Here is a 12,994-nt window from a genome sequence, read left to right on the forward strand (position 1 = left end):
GTGCTGCTGGCAGGTGACGTGCTGGGAACTAGAGTTCCAGGTACTTCTTCAGGAAGAGGGGCTTTTATACTGCTTGTTGAGAATCCCTAACAACTGTCTTCCTCTCTTTTCTGTAGAAAGAAGCGACGTTTCTGCTGTCAAAGATCTGATTCACAAAACACTGTATTTTCCTGAAAAACAGCAGCAGCAGAGCAGCCCTTTGCAGTGTCAGGACCCTGCTGGAACAGACTCCCCTGCACACTACACTGTCATCCAGGATTCCTTATGACAAGTCATGTGAAGGTTGACATCTTTTGTATCGGCATAAATTCTTCTCCGACTGGAATCGGATGTCTCATGAAGATGAGACTGTTCTTCTCCCATCTCTCTCAAAGCTTCCAGACAGCAAACGATGTACAGGCCGGGTTCTGTGGAGGGATGTGCTTGGCTGTAGGCTTGAGTGAAGGTGGTGGGTTGATTTGCTTTTAGCTGAGGAAGCTACCAGAACAGCAAGAGTCCAGGGTCCTGCTCATTTGCCTTCCATTGACAGTTTCCGTGTTCTCTGCTAGCTAAAACGTTTTATGGGTGACTGTGAAGGAGCACTGAGGACATAGATGGAGAAAATAGCTGAGCTCAGTCTCTGTTTTGGCCTATTCTTACAACTGGTCTAGTGATTACTTCTGAGTTCTTAGCAGGATCCCAGTGCAGGAACTGCAGATGGAGGAACTGAGGTAAGGGCCTTCTCTCCCATTTAAGTGTGTTTTGAAGGTAGACTTTTGTTTGCCTTTGCTCTGCTGCTGCTCTTCTACCAAGCAGTTTCTCACAAACCACCTGCTGTTCTGAGGAGCTGGAGACATGTGTGAGAAGAACCATAACTGGTACTAATAAGGTGTTGAGAGGTAACAGCTCCAGCGAACCCCATTGTACTCAAGAGCATTGCTTGTCTCCGTCCTCTTGGGCAGGGTGATCCCAGGGATGGCTGTGACTTATCAAAGAAAGCAGCTGTGAACTGGGCAATAAGAGGAATCTGTCTTAACCATGGATCTGTAGTGCTGTGAGAGCTTGGCCATTCCACAATAAGCAGTGGGAATGCAACACTTCCCTCTTGCCCTGCTATTTTGAGTCCTGCACAACTGAAAAAGGTGGACTGGAGGTAATGTTCCACTTGCTGGTATGCAAAGTCTGGAAAAGGCTATTGCTCTCCCAGGCTGCTTACATGGAAAGGCCCAGGCAGGAACCTTTCCACATGCTGCTGATGTTCTGCTTTTCCTCATCTCAGCTTGCCCATTGCTTAACTCAGCTTATTAGGATAGGAGCAGCAGGCTCACCTGCCATTTTGCGTCTATTATCTTCTCTCAGTTGTGTGATGTTTTATTGGACATGCGTAATGGATGGAGCTGTCCCTTCATCCTTACGGCAGCCTGAGTTGTAGCAAATATAATTTAGTGATCTCTTTTTAGCCAATGGTAACGCTTAAAGATCCTGCAGGCTGTTGAAAACCTGCTGTTACACACTCTGCAAAACATCCAAGGGCAGCCCTTACTGGGAGAAGGAACTTTGTATAGAAGAAAGGAGCATCTTGCCCTTGGATCAAAAGGACTTTTGTTGAAGTAGACCTATGTGGTAGGAGGGCAGGATCTTCACATAAACAGCCCTCGCTTTTCTTTGCAATTTCCATCCATAGGTTAATATAAGCTTTATAGAGGACAGTTTCTGTCCTCTGTGTTTGATAGCTGTGAAAGTTGACACATGGAGCAGTGAAATGGTATGACCTGTTCTGTACCAGCTAGCTTGCTTCTCAGACCACTTTAATAACCTCACTGAGAAGCATTTTTAAGTGTTCCTCTGTCATATTAAGTGCTTGTGTACAACTGGACCCTTCAGGCAAGAGCTCTCAAGTCATATTAGTGCTTTACTAACAGTGGTGTTCAGAGCAGCAGGGCTTGAGTTTGTCGTTGTGGAGAGCTGACAGTACCATCGACTGATGGGCTAAAGCAAGGAGTTGTCTTGAAGCTTGTCAGCTTTGGCCTGTAACCTCAAGAAATCGTCAGCTCTCAATGATGCTGAGGTGTACAGCCGCCCATCCCAGTGGGAAATCACCACTGCTTCTGGTAAATTGGTCAGTGTGACCGCTTGGGCTCTCAGGAGTCTCATAGTCCTTTCTTAATGAGGATGAGTCTTGTTGAGGCTGTTAACTAGATCACAGTATATTGTTTCTTGCTACTTCCAGGTTTCTGTTTGCCAAAATCTAAAGCTGCTCTTTACAATCACCAAAACAAGTAAGGATGCTCCCTTCTCTCCCTTGAGGTGAAGCAGTAGCTACTCTTACCTCCTCCCCTTGGGGCCCAGCTGAGTTGGGGAGATGCAGATGTCCCTACAGGTGAAGTGAACAGTTTGGTTTCGCTTTATTCTGAGATATTTTCCGCCTAGCCCTGTTGATTTTTAATCCTGCACTTAAAAATTGGTGGAACTGACACGAAGAGGGACCACAGTGGAGGAGGACTCTGCAGAGCAGTTTCCAGAAGCGTACAACAGAAATAGCATTGTAGTGATGTCCCTGAAGAGGCCTGTGTCTTGGCGTATGCTGTTCTTCCATCCTGAACACAGACTGCTGTTCTTTCTCTACTTAAGGTTGTGTATTTTCTTGTCCTGTGCCCCCCCCTCAACCCCCACTTAATTCTGTGGCTTCTGTCTCACCCCCCCAGGGACAGAAACAGGATGGTAACAAGCAACAGAAAATAGTAATGCCTGAGGTTTTCAGTCATGGCTCACACAACCTGCCATGTGTACTGCTGCACAGATGATGGGCTCTTCTGTTGTGTGTGCTTTGACAAAAACAGATGGACTCCTACCACAACTTGTGCCTGCCATGGCTCCACTCAACATTGTTTGGCTTTGGTTTGGCTTCTGCACAGAAGTACTCTCTCTTTTGATCCTCTGCTGGATCCCCAGAGGTTTCTGCAGCAGTTGCCTGGAGCATTTTATTTGCCTGAGAGTTGGGCCAGGCTGAGCTGAGCTGGTAGCTGAGTCTTGCAGGCTATTGCAGCGCTGCTATGTTGTAATTCCTTCTTGAGGCCTGACAGGATTGCCTACACGCGTTAACAGAGAACAACTCAATGCTGTCTGTCCATGCCAAATATAAACCTTTATTAGCAACACAAACGCAAGGGGGATACACGTGGTTGCATGACTGAAACTGTTTTATGCAAAACAAATTTTGTTGTACAGGTCAAATGTTTTCCAAGGGAGGAAGGTCAAATTGATCCAGTGTTGGACTGTTAATTGTTGAGAAGAAACAAGAAAGGGTTAACGCAGGAGAGATGACATTTTCCGAAGAACCATCTTTAAAAGAAAATGGGGCAAAACTAACGTAAATGTTGGACAGGGCAACCTGTGCAAACTAGCCCTCGTCTCTTGCTAGCCCGAGGGTAACATTGCTGCTGCGTGCTCTGCAAGCGCAGGTGTGCTCCATTGTGGAAAGCAGAGGTGAGTATACACATCATGAGCTACAGATCATCCGTTCCCCAAAACTCGTCAGCTCTTAAAACCATTTGAGGGGTTCCCCTGTCAGTTTTATATTGGTTACAGCACATAATAACTTGCAGATGTGTTTTGTTCCTGTGCCCCTTGTGCACAAAGGAAAATCAAAACTGCCCACAGATTAATTAATTGGAACTTAACGTGTTGTTCCTCGGCCAAAACATGAGTTTCCTTCTTTTTTGGTGCCCTGAACTCCTAAGTGACAATTAGTAGACTGGCTACAGTCAATACTTCCCCAAGTCAGTGCTTCAGGCTGCTTCCACTGGCAATAATTTTCTGTGAAGTATACATCGAAATAAGAGAAGGAGCCATGGGCTCTGTCTTTGGACTGATGGAGTTACATTATAGTTTCATTGTAACTCACTGTCTGTCTGTCCTTGCCAGCCAACACAAGCTGCAGAGTTGGAAATTAGCAGTTGTTCCTTCCTACGCAGCAGAAAAGGTTGCTTGCTGCGCCTTACTCAGTAGCAGATTGGCATATCCACTGGTGCCAGGAAGCTCTTTGACAGGGCAGGAATTGCGAGACGCGTTTGTATGTCCCAGTGCCAGCACACAGCAAGTGAGGAGTCCAACAGCATTTGCAGACAGCGGGAGCATTTGCAGATAAATGATTTATGGCTTTGGTTGCGACATTCAATTCACTAGCAAGAAAATAAAGGGAAAGGGTTGTTTTATTTTCCTGAGACGTAATAAACCCCCTGGCCGTCCCTGCTCTCATTTTTATGATCTCTTTGCTGAATGCAGTTATTTCTATATCTCTTCATGCATATCCTGGCATTTGCAAAGGAGGACTGAGTGCAAACATACGTAGGTGACTCAGTGGTCTTCAGTTCCATAACTCACATACTAGTAGTGAAAGAAGGAGCAGGCCCCTGGGAATATGGATGGCTGGAGCTCCTGTTCTGTTCAAAACCAAGTGACCCCAAGCTCCTGGAAATGGTCCTGACTGTGGCTTTGGCAAAGTCCACGTTCTAGGGATAGGTGTCCACTCTACTGGAAAGCAGCCCTGGTAGGAGCTGACCACCAACGTGGTTCAGAGAGATTATCCATAAAATAATAACATTCCATTGTATTGAAGGGATGGGCCTCATCATGTGGAAGCCAGTGTTGGACTTGTAGAGGATGTGTCTATGTCCTGCTCTGAGGTGGCAGATTGTACTAAATTTCTACTTTACACATGAAAGCATTACCCTTTTTTGATCTCCAGTGGAAAAGATCTTTAGATGGTTTCTTCTTCCGCCTTGTCCTCCAAAAGACTGGAATTGGGAGTAGGGAAGTGTATGTGTATAATAGACTTTTCCAAAAGAAACTACAATTGAGACAGTCTTCAGCCTTGCCAACTCACTTAAAAGTTACTTACTGGGTTCCTTAACATAGGAGGACTTTTAAAAGTTACCATGTTTGTAGATGGAGTTAAGTTTGCTTCTTTGAGATGTTGCAACTTCTATTTTATAATCACATCTTTTAAAGCTAAGATTTCTGTCTTTAACAATGGAAGCTGGGATTCCCATGTAATGACACAAAGATGCTGGTCTTTGAAGAAAACACCAATTTGGGCAAGAATTCAGAATACACGTGTTAAGGTCAGTAAACAACATGTCTTTTAATGACAAGGAACTTTGGGAGATGGAAACCTACAAGGAGTTTTGTTTGAGATGAGGAAACCAGGTACTGACACTGTAGGATTAGACTGTGATTTAGGGAATGAGTTGAAGTGAGGTGTCAGGCGTGGCGTTATGACCTGCAGTTCTCATTTAATTGTATAAATTACTTATATTTTTTTTTCCCTGTAAGCTCTACTTGCAACTAAGCTTGCTGGGGAGCTTCCAGAATAACTGTTGGCAACAGCTTCCTCAGTGTCTGAGTGGAAGAGACCTTCACTCTGTGGACTTGCATGTTCAACTGACATAGACAAGAGGAAAGTGAAAAACATGTTTCTGCTCTGGAGCTGATTTCACAGATGAAGAGAAAAGCTCTCACACGGTAATTTAGTGCTTGCTTGGAAACAATCTGTGACTGATAAGTGGCACAGTCTACGTTTATATATGCCAGTATATATACAATTAATGTAGTTGTTAAGAACAGAGAGGAAAGGCTGGCAAGATAGTGGCACAATGTGAGACAGTATTAGCAACCAGGGCACAGGCAAGTATTAAGAAGGCAAGAATTCATTTTGGAAGAAGCAAATTTGTCACTTACCAGTGTGGAAGAATGAATGCTTTGCCTGGGGGAAGGAGCATGCAAAGAAGGATTCATTATGCAGAGGAGAGAGGGACAGATAGGGCTGGTGATTTCCACCTATTGTAACACATTAATTCGCAGAGGAACCTGAGCTATTGGGGATTTGAAAAATGAGGCATGTGAATCACAGAGAAGCTTCAGGAGGACCGGAGGATGTTCTGAAGATGAGCAGAAGCAGAGTTATCCTGAGACTAACATCTATGAGCAGCACCTGTGAATTTCAACAGCAGCTAGTGTGCCAGTATCTGCAGGGCTGTAAAGTGACAGGCGCTAGTCACAATAGAACTGTCAACTCCAAGTCATGCCAATTTTATGTAGGATCCCATCCAGCACCCTTTAAATCATTGGAGAGATTCCTCTTGCCTTCAGTCTGAGTTTGGGAAGACTCCTACTCACCTACACCCTCACCAGAGCCCAGTTCCAAAAAATGCACGCCCACCACCTAGGGCTCCCACACAGAAGTGGCCAGGACTGAAAGCTGTTAGTGGCCCTCACCTTCCTTTGGTAGCCACTTGTGGGCACCAACAAAGCCTGGCAAAAGCTGTCAGACACTCTGGAAGGCAGCAGAGACATGCCTGGGCGTCAGCAAAGCCTGGCAAAAGCCCTGGGGTGCTCTGGAAGGGAGCAGGGCCCTTTGCAGACCTCACAAAACCTGGCTAAAGCTTTGGGGCACTCTGGAGAGAAGCAGGGCCCCTGGCAGGCAAAAGCAAAGCCCGGCAAAAGCCCTGGGGTGCTCTGAAGGGAAGCAGAGCCTCTTGTGGGCACTGGCAAAAGGAATAGGGTAAGGGTTAGGGTTTGAGCCATTAGGGCAAGGAGTTAGAGATAGGGTTAGGGATGGGGTCGGTGTTGGGAGTTAGGGGTCTGAGTTAGCGTTAGTTTTAGGATTAGGGCTAGATTTTTGGGATTAGGGTTAGGGGGTTAGAGTTAGGGGCTAAAATTTAGCATTTTAGGTTTAGGGGTTAGAGTTAGGGGTTATGGATTAGGTTAGGAGTTAGGGATAGGGTTGGAGTTAGGGATAGGGTTAAGGTTAGGTTTACTGTTTAGGGGTGTTAGGGGTTAGTGGTGGGGTTAGGGTTAGTGTTAGGAGTTAATGTTAGATTTAGAATTAGGATTAGTTTCTGGAATTTGGTTTGGGTCGTTAGATGTAGGGGGTTAGGGGCAAGGAGTTAGGATTAGTGGTTATGGTCAGAGATAGGGATTAGGATTAGCATTAACATTTAGTGTTAGGGTTAGGTTTAGTCTAGGGTTGGGGTTTGGAGTTAGGTTTAGGTGCTATGTTAAGGGTTAGGATTAGGGGTGAGGGATATGGTTAGGGTTGGTTTAAGGGTTTGAGATAGGGTTATGGTTGGGGGGTTGGGTAAGGATTAAGGGTTTTGGGTAGTGTTAGAGAGTTAGGATGAGGGGTTACGTTTAGGTTTAAGAGTTATGGTTACTTAGGGTAAGGGTTAGGATTTCGGGTTAGCATTTAGGGCTAAGGGTTAGGGTTTACTGGTTAGGCTTGGGGTAGAGTTAAACGTTTAGTTTTGGGTTTAGGATTATTGATAGAGTTAGCATTAGGGTTAGGGGGTTAGCGATAGGGTTAGCGTTAGGGTTTAAGTTTAGGAGTTAGAGTTATCGTTAGGTTTAGGGTTTGGGATTAACGTTATGGTTACAAGGTTAGAGTTTGGGGGTTAGGGAGTTAGGTGGTTATGTTTATGGTTAACTTTCAGGGTTAGGGGCTAGGGGTTAGGGTCAGGGTTAGGTCTTAGGTTTCATGTTAAGGTTTAGGATTAGTGTCAGGTTTAGTGGTTAGTGTTAGGGTTATGTTTAGGGATAGAGTTTGGGTTAGGGGTTAGAGTTTGGGGTTAAGGTTGGAGATTAGGGTTTGGTTTTGGGGTTAGGATTTATAGTTAGCATTATGTTTAGGATTTGGTTTACAGTTTTGTGTTAGGGTTAAGTGGTCAAAGGATTAGGGGTTAGATTTAGGGGGTTATGTTTAGGGTTAGGACTTAGATTTAGGGACTACAGTTTAGGATTAGGGGTTAGGGTTAGCATTAAGGTTTTAGGGATTAGGGTTTTCATTTAGGGGTTGAGTTCAGGATTAGGATTTAGGGTTAGTTTTGAGGGTTAGATTTAGTGTCAGGGTTAGGGTTTAGGGTTTGGGTTAAGGCTGAATTTAACTTTGATGTTTAGTGTTAGGGTTTGAGGGGTTTTTTTTAAATAGATCATAAATCTTAATGAATAATAAGAGGTGTAATGGACATGGTATCTGTCAGCTTCGGCTGATTATTTGCCATCGTTCCACATACTATTTTTAGATGGCAACATGAGTTGGAAGCTGGGTGAGTTGCTGCACATAGGAACAGGCATTTCATCTGTCGCAAACAAGATTTTTCAGCAGGTACTATGTAGATTCCAGCTGACACAGGATGATGGTTTAGTACAAGTTGGAACTGTCACTTAAATCCCCTGGGTTTGAGAATCCAGTTAGCCATGCAAGTGATACGAATTTAGGAGGACTTACTGGTACTTTGGAAGACAGGCTCATTGAGTATTCATGGGTTCTAACATAAATGAGTGAGCTGTTGGTGGCGTTCAGGAGATAAATGGAAAGCAGTTCCTGCAGCCAGATGTAATCAGATGCACAAGTAGAAGAATGGTAAAGAAGACAAGGAACAGATCAGAAGCTGCAAGATACGATGACTAAGAATAAAAGTCACTAGCCTGATGTGGGTCATAGGAGGAGCAGATGCTAGTCACACCAATTAACACTGGTAAGTGCATCACAAATCATAGCAGCTGGGCTGTAACTCTGCTGTCCTCAGCATGCGTTAGACTACAGAATACAGCACCTGATTTAGGAAAGAACTAACAGAAAAAAAAGCAAAAATGCATACACAAGTTCTTTGAGGAGCACAACAGAAACAATGAGCAGTTTGATAAAAAGGGAAGAGAGACAGTGGTGTTTAATCCAGGAAGACCAGCAAAATGGGGATGTCGTGACATTCTAAGGATGGACAAAGGGACATCATGCAGACTTTGGATAGTGAATTAGTAGTCACAAGGCATGGAACAAGACCTGATCTGGTGCATCTTTCCTAGAGCGAGTTAATAATAGACCATATATCTATCATACAGCTATGCTCTGTTAAAAAATTAAAAAAATTTAAATTAAAAAAAAATTTAAAAACCCCAACAGTTAAGTAACTTAATCACCCTGGTTATCCCAGATGAGTTCACAGTTCTCTGACCTGAGCTGATACTGCAAGGAAGTGTAGTTCTTGTTTCATGCAGGAGTAGCAAAGTTGATGGGCTGTGAGATGCCGGGACTTGAGGCTGATGATGTGTCTGTGTCCATTCACTAGATTTCCAGTTGAAAGAAAGGAGCTGACAGAGCAGAAGACTCTAGGTGCTGTAATTCATTGCAGCTTTTAAACTGGGTGGCAGTATCTCTGATGTTGCAGCAGAGGTGATAGGAACGTAGCTCTAGCAGCTGGAGTGCAGAGAGTAGAGGCCTGGTCAGAAGAGCAGTGTGTGCAAGTCTGGTTACTACGTGTAACACCAAGAGATGATAAGCATTGCCATTCATATAATATAGCTTAGTAGCCAAGGATGCAGTGGCAAAGCCCAAGCCCCTGTACTCTGTCCTCTGTACTCCAGGCATCTATGCTCAGCATTTCTGCAAATGTTTCTTAGAATTAAGAACTCTGAAAGTGTTCTTGCTGCGGGGTTTTTCCAAGAAAATACTTCTGTTCTTGTCTGAGCCAGCAAAAAGTAACAAAATCTAGCTTCCCAGAGTACAGATGAGGGAACTGGCCACAGAGCCCTTCCCACAAAGAAAGGGGAGTGGAGTCCACTCACATTGAGGCAAAGAGAAGGGAAACTTTCATGGCAATCTTTGGAGGCTTTTGGAGAAAGCTCTGTCCTTCTGTCCACAGAATGCATGGAGATTGTTCACGGAGACTCTCTTGTCTCATGAACGGAGGGTATTGTAAAAATAAGTCATTTAAAGGGTAGAGTGATTTTAGTACAGAAGCAGAAATTGGAGTGACGAGGGACAGACAGAAGAACAAAATGGCCACTTGGGACATGGGGACACGCAAGAGGGTCCACTGAAAGGAGGGATATCTCTCAAGATGAGGCACTCCCGGCAACAGTAGCTTCCAGCACCCGTTTGCCTTTTTCTCACTCCCCAGTGAATGCCTCAGCCTAGAACTCAACAAGGTTAGGGGCATGTGAGTCTCACCCTCATCTGTCTCATAGCAGCAAGTCTCCTCAGCCCCAGACATGGGGAATGCAGCCAGTCACTGACCAGGCTCTTCAGAAGCATGTAGAAAAGGCAGCTCTTGACTCAGTGCTTTAAATCTCAGGACTCCTTCCTCCAAGTCGATGCAACACTAAAGAAGGGGAGAACCAGTTACTTGCTGGACATTTCAGACAGCAGATCTCATGATGTCTATGACTGGGGAAAACCTGTATAACCATCAAGCAACCCCACTTTGGGTTTGTAGAGACCTTGCAGTTCCCCTCCCTGTCCCCCATGCTGCCTCCTTGCCCCTATTCCCTTCAATGGATTCTTCTTCAAACCCTTCACAGGGCAGTTCCCCTCCCTTCCTCCTACCACTCCCTCTGAGGTCATGTCCTCGCATCATTCAGGCATTCAGCCCAATGCTTTTCCTGCTGTAGGAGTCTGACTTGTGGCTACAAATATTCCATAGGCAGGGGCAAGCTTGCTGCAGCCATATTCTGAGCCATCCAGGAGCCAGGCTCAGCAGAGCACTAACCCTGAGCTGAGCTGACAAAAGGAGAGGACTCTTCCCACCTGTGTCCAGCTAGAGTTGGACACTGAATGTGATCATACAGCCTCATTTGGCTCAAAGCAAGGGCAGAGCTTGTTCACATCTGCCTTCAAAAGTCAGCACAGATACAACTCATGGCACGGTGTGCCTTGCCTTTTCTAGTATCCTCTTCAGTTTTCTCTTCCTGTTTGCAACTAGCATGGTCAGGAATACAAAGACTGGTAGATGTGATAGTATCCTATGGGGTGATTCCTTTCTTAAAGCCTTTAAGAAGGACTGGAAAGGAATCAGTGGCTCAGAGCATACTGCAGCCAGTCAGGCAGATGTGCAACAAGCATTGCAAGTGGCACCCTGTAAGACTTGGCAGTAAGCATTTGATGCTTCCAGCAACCGAATCTTGGAGAACTTATTGAGAGGAGCTATTCCTTACCTTGAGAGACAATAGAGTCTGGAGACCAATGCAAAACTCCAGCATTTCATCATCTGAGAAGAGAGAACAGACTGATAGATATATAGGGAGAGATATATATACACACACTATATATACTGCACCTCTAAAAAAAGTGTGTCGCTCCCGTAAAATGATGTGGAGTACGAGAGTATCTGGTTCATAAAGTTTTACGTTTGTGGTCTCTTCAGTATAAAGTAAATAAAAGGGAAAGTGCTGAATTAAACACACAAACATTAACAAGCAGGTGATAACAGTGACAGTAAGAAAGACCAGTGCTCTTCTGTCACTGAGCGATGAGCCGTTAAAGGAGCTACTTAGACACAGCCCTGAAGAGGGTCAAAATGAATTTTGTAGCTGATAAGAGGAGGGAACCACTATTATTTTCAGATAATTGAGGAGGTTTCTGGTATTGTTTGAAACTCACTGTGAGATACCAGGAGAGGCTTCTGGGAACATATAAAACTTACTGTGGGCTGTGTAGGGGAAGGACCAAAGGCAGGAGAAAGCCAGCAGCAGGGTGGAGAACAAGCATGGAAAAATGGATGGGAGGGGAGATAAGGGGGCCAGTCACATGCAGGCAGGCTGTTGGTCAGTTCACTTTTCTGTCCAAACCCTGCACATGATGGCTGCAATCTATCCAATCTTCTTATTAAATAATTTCATTAAGTAATTTTTTTTCTGTGTAACCTCTCTATCCTACGTGTGACTGCTGCAAGTCTTAAGTGTCGGCAAGCGTCGAAGACACCATGGGTTAAAGGGCAAATAGCTCTAGATGTCCACAACTGAAAGGACTGGCATGTGAGAGAGGTGCCAGTTAACTGAAGGGACCACAGGCCATAGGGCTCATAGGTTTGTGTCAACAACTGGAGAAGGGGATGTAGCTCACAGGTGCCAGCAACTAGGGACACCAGTGTGCAAGAGACGTCTGCATGCCAGTAACTGGGGAAGGGAGCACAGGCCGTAAGGCCCATACGCCTCGGTGTCAGCAGCTGGAGGGGCTGCAATGTGTGCTGCAAGCTCTTAGTTTCAGTAACTGGAGAAGGAGTATGGGTCACAGAGCTTGCAGGTCTAGGTGCCAGCAACTGGAGAGATGAGCATGGAGGAGAGCTCTGGGTACCAGCTCTGACCAGGGTCACAGGGGCCTTAAGTTTATACGCCAGCAACCGAAGAGGACAAGGCAGGTGTGTGAGAGGTCTAAATGCCACTAGAAAAACTTGGGTGAGTTTCTATTTCCCCAGTGAATTTAATCCTATATGCTTGTGGGTTTGTATACATAATTAGCTAGCAAACTTCAATCTGGTCTAGCCAGTGAGTAGGAGGAAACCTGCGTCTGGAAAGACTCAAGGTCTGTGTCAGTGTCTAGGTAAGGGGCTCAGGGTCCAGACATGGATATAAGACAGGCCTAGAAGCTGTGCTGTTATTTGAAGGCTCTGTGAATACAAGCGTGCTTGTGAATCTAGAGACTGAGGATGTATAAACTTCTGCTAGTGAACTTCAGTCCTGGTCAGACAGAGAGGAGGATCAGGACTGGGCTATCTGTGCTGGTGTTTATGTAAGTGCTGGTAAAGGCACCGCTCTATGCGAGGCAGTCTGTGTGGCTGGCCTTGTCTGTGTCCTCTCTGTATGAGCTCTCTGAATATATGTTCAGCCTTGCTACTGTCTGAACCTGCCACTAAGAACATGCATTGGACTGGGCGAGAGCGACCTCCTGGGTCTTAGAGTCATCCACCTGGATTTCAGTGGCAGGGAAGGAGGAGTCCCCAGGTCCTGGAGGATTTGGCAGCCACCAGTAACATCATTAACATTCCCCATGTCTCCTGGCTGCCTGCTTGCCCTGTAACCAGTGGCTGTATTTTACAATTTATTGATAACCACACATGCAAGAGCACTGTACGCAGAGGGAGATGTAGGGCACAGATGTAGCAGTTCTGCTCCTTCAGGCGGCCATTTTTACATCCCAGCAAAATGGATAGGTGCTACTGGGCTAAATTCACCTATGCTGTTA

At 45.3% G+C, this 12,994-nt stretch overlaps 2 protein-coding genes across 7 annotated transcripts in view; one reads left to right on the forward strand and one right to left on the reverse strand.

Moving 5' to 3' along the window:
* Positions 1-7,111, forward strand: part of ITFG2 (integrin alpha FG-GAP repeat containing 2) — an 18,424-nt gene extending 11,313 nt beyond the window's left edge. For 2 of the 3 annotated variants that reach the window (XM_063321957.1, XM_063321955.1), the window contains one exon: positions 117-7,111. In XM_063321957.1, the coding sequence (XP_063178027.1) occupies positions 117-268 (152 nt within the window). In that variant the 3' untranslated portion in view covers positions 269-7,111. The remainder of the gene's footprint in view (positions 1-116) is intronic. The other variant, XR_010069337.1, reaches the window with a different exon arrangement.
* Positions 4,031-12,994, reverse strand: part of NRIP2 (nuclear receptor interacting protein 2) — a 24,204-nt gene continuing 15,240 nt past the window's right edge. For 2 of the 4 annotated variants that reach the window (XM_063321960.1, XM_063321958.1), the window contains 3 exons: positions 10,969-11,021; positions 8,991-10,136; positions 4,031-4,160 (listed from right to left, as the gene is read on the reverse strand). In XM_063321960.1, coding sequence (XP_063178030.1) covers positions 10,044-10,136; positions 10,969-11,021 — 146 coding nt within the window. In that variant the 3' untranslated portion in view covers positions 4,031-4,160; positions 8,991-10,043. The remainder of the gene's footprint in view (positions 4,161-8,990; positions 10,137-10,968; positions 11,022-12,994) is intronic. The other 2 variants (XM_063321961.1, XM_063321959.1) reach the window with 2 other exon arrangements.

Source organism: Chroicocephalus ridibundus, unplaced genomic scaffold (assembly GCF_963924245.1).
Source record: "Chroicocephalus ridibundus unplaced genomic scaffold, bChrRid1.1 SCAFFOLD_37, whole genome shotgun sequence".
Lineage (NCBI taxonomy): Eukaryota > Metazoa > Chordata > Aves > Charadriiformes > Laridae > Chroicocephalus > Chroicocephalus ridibundus.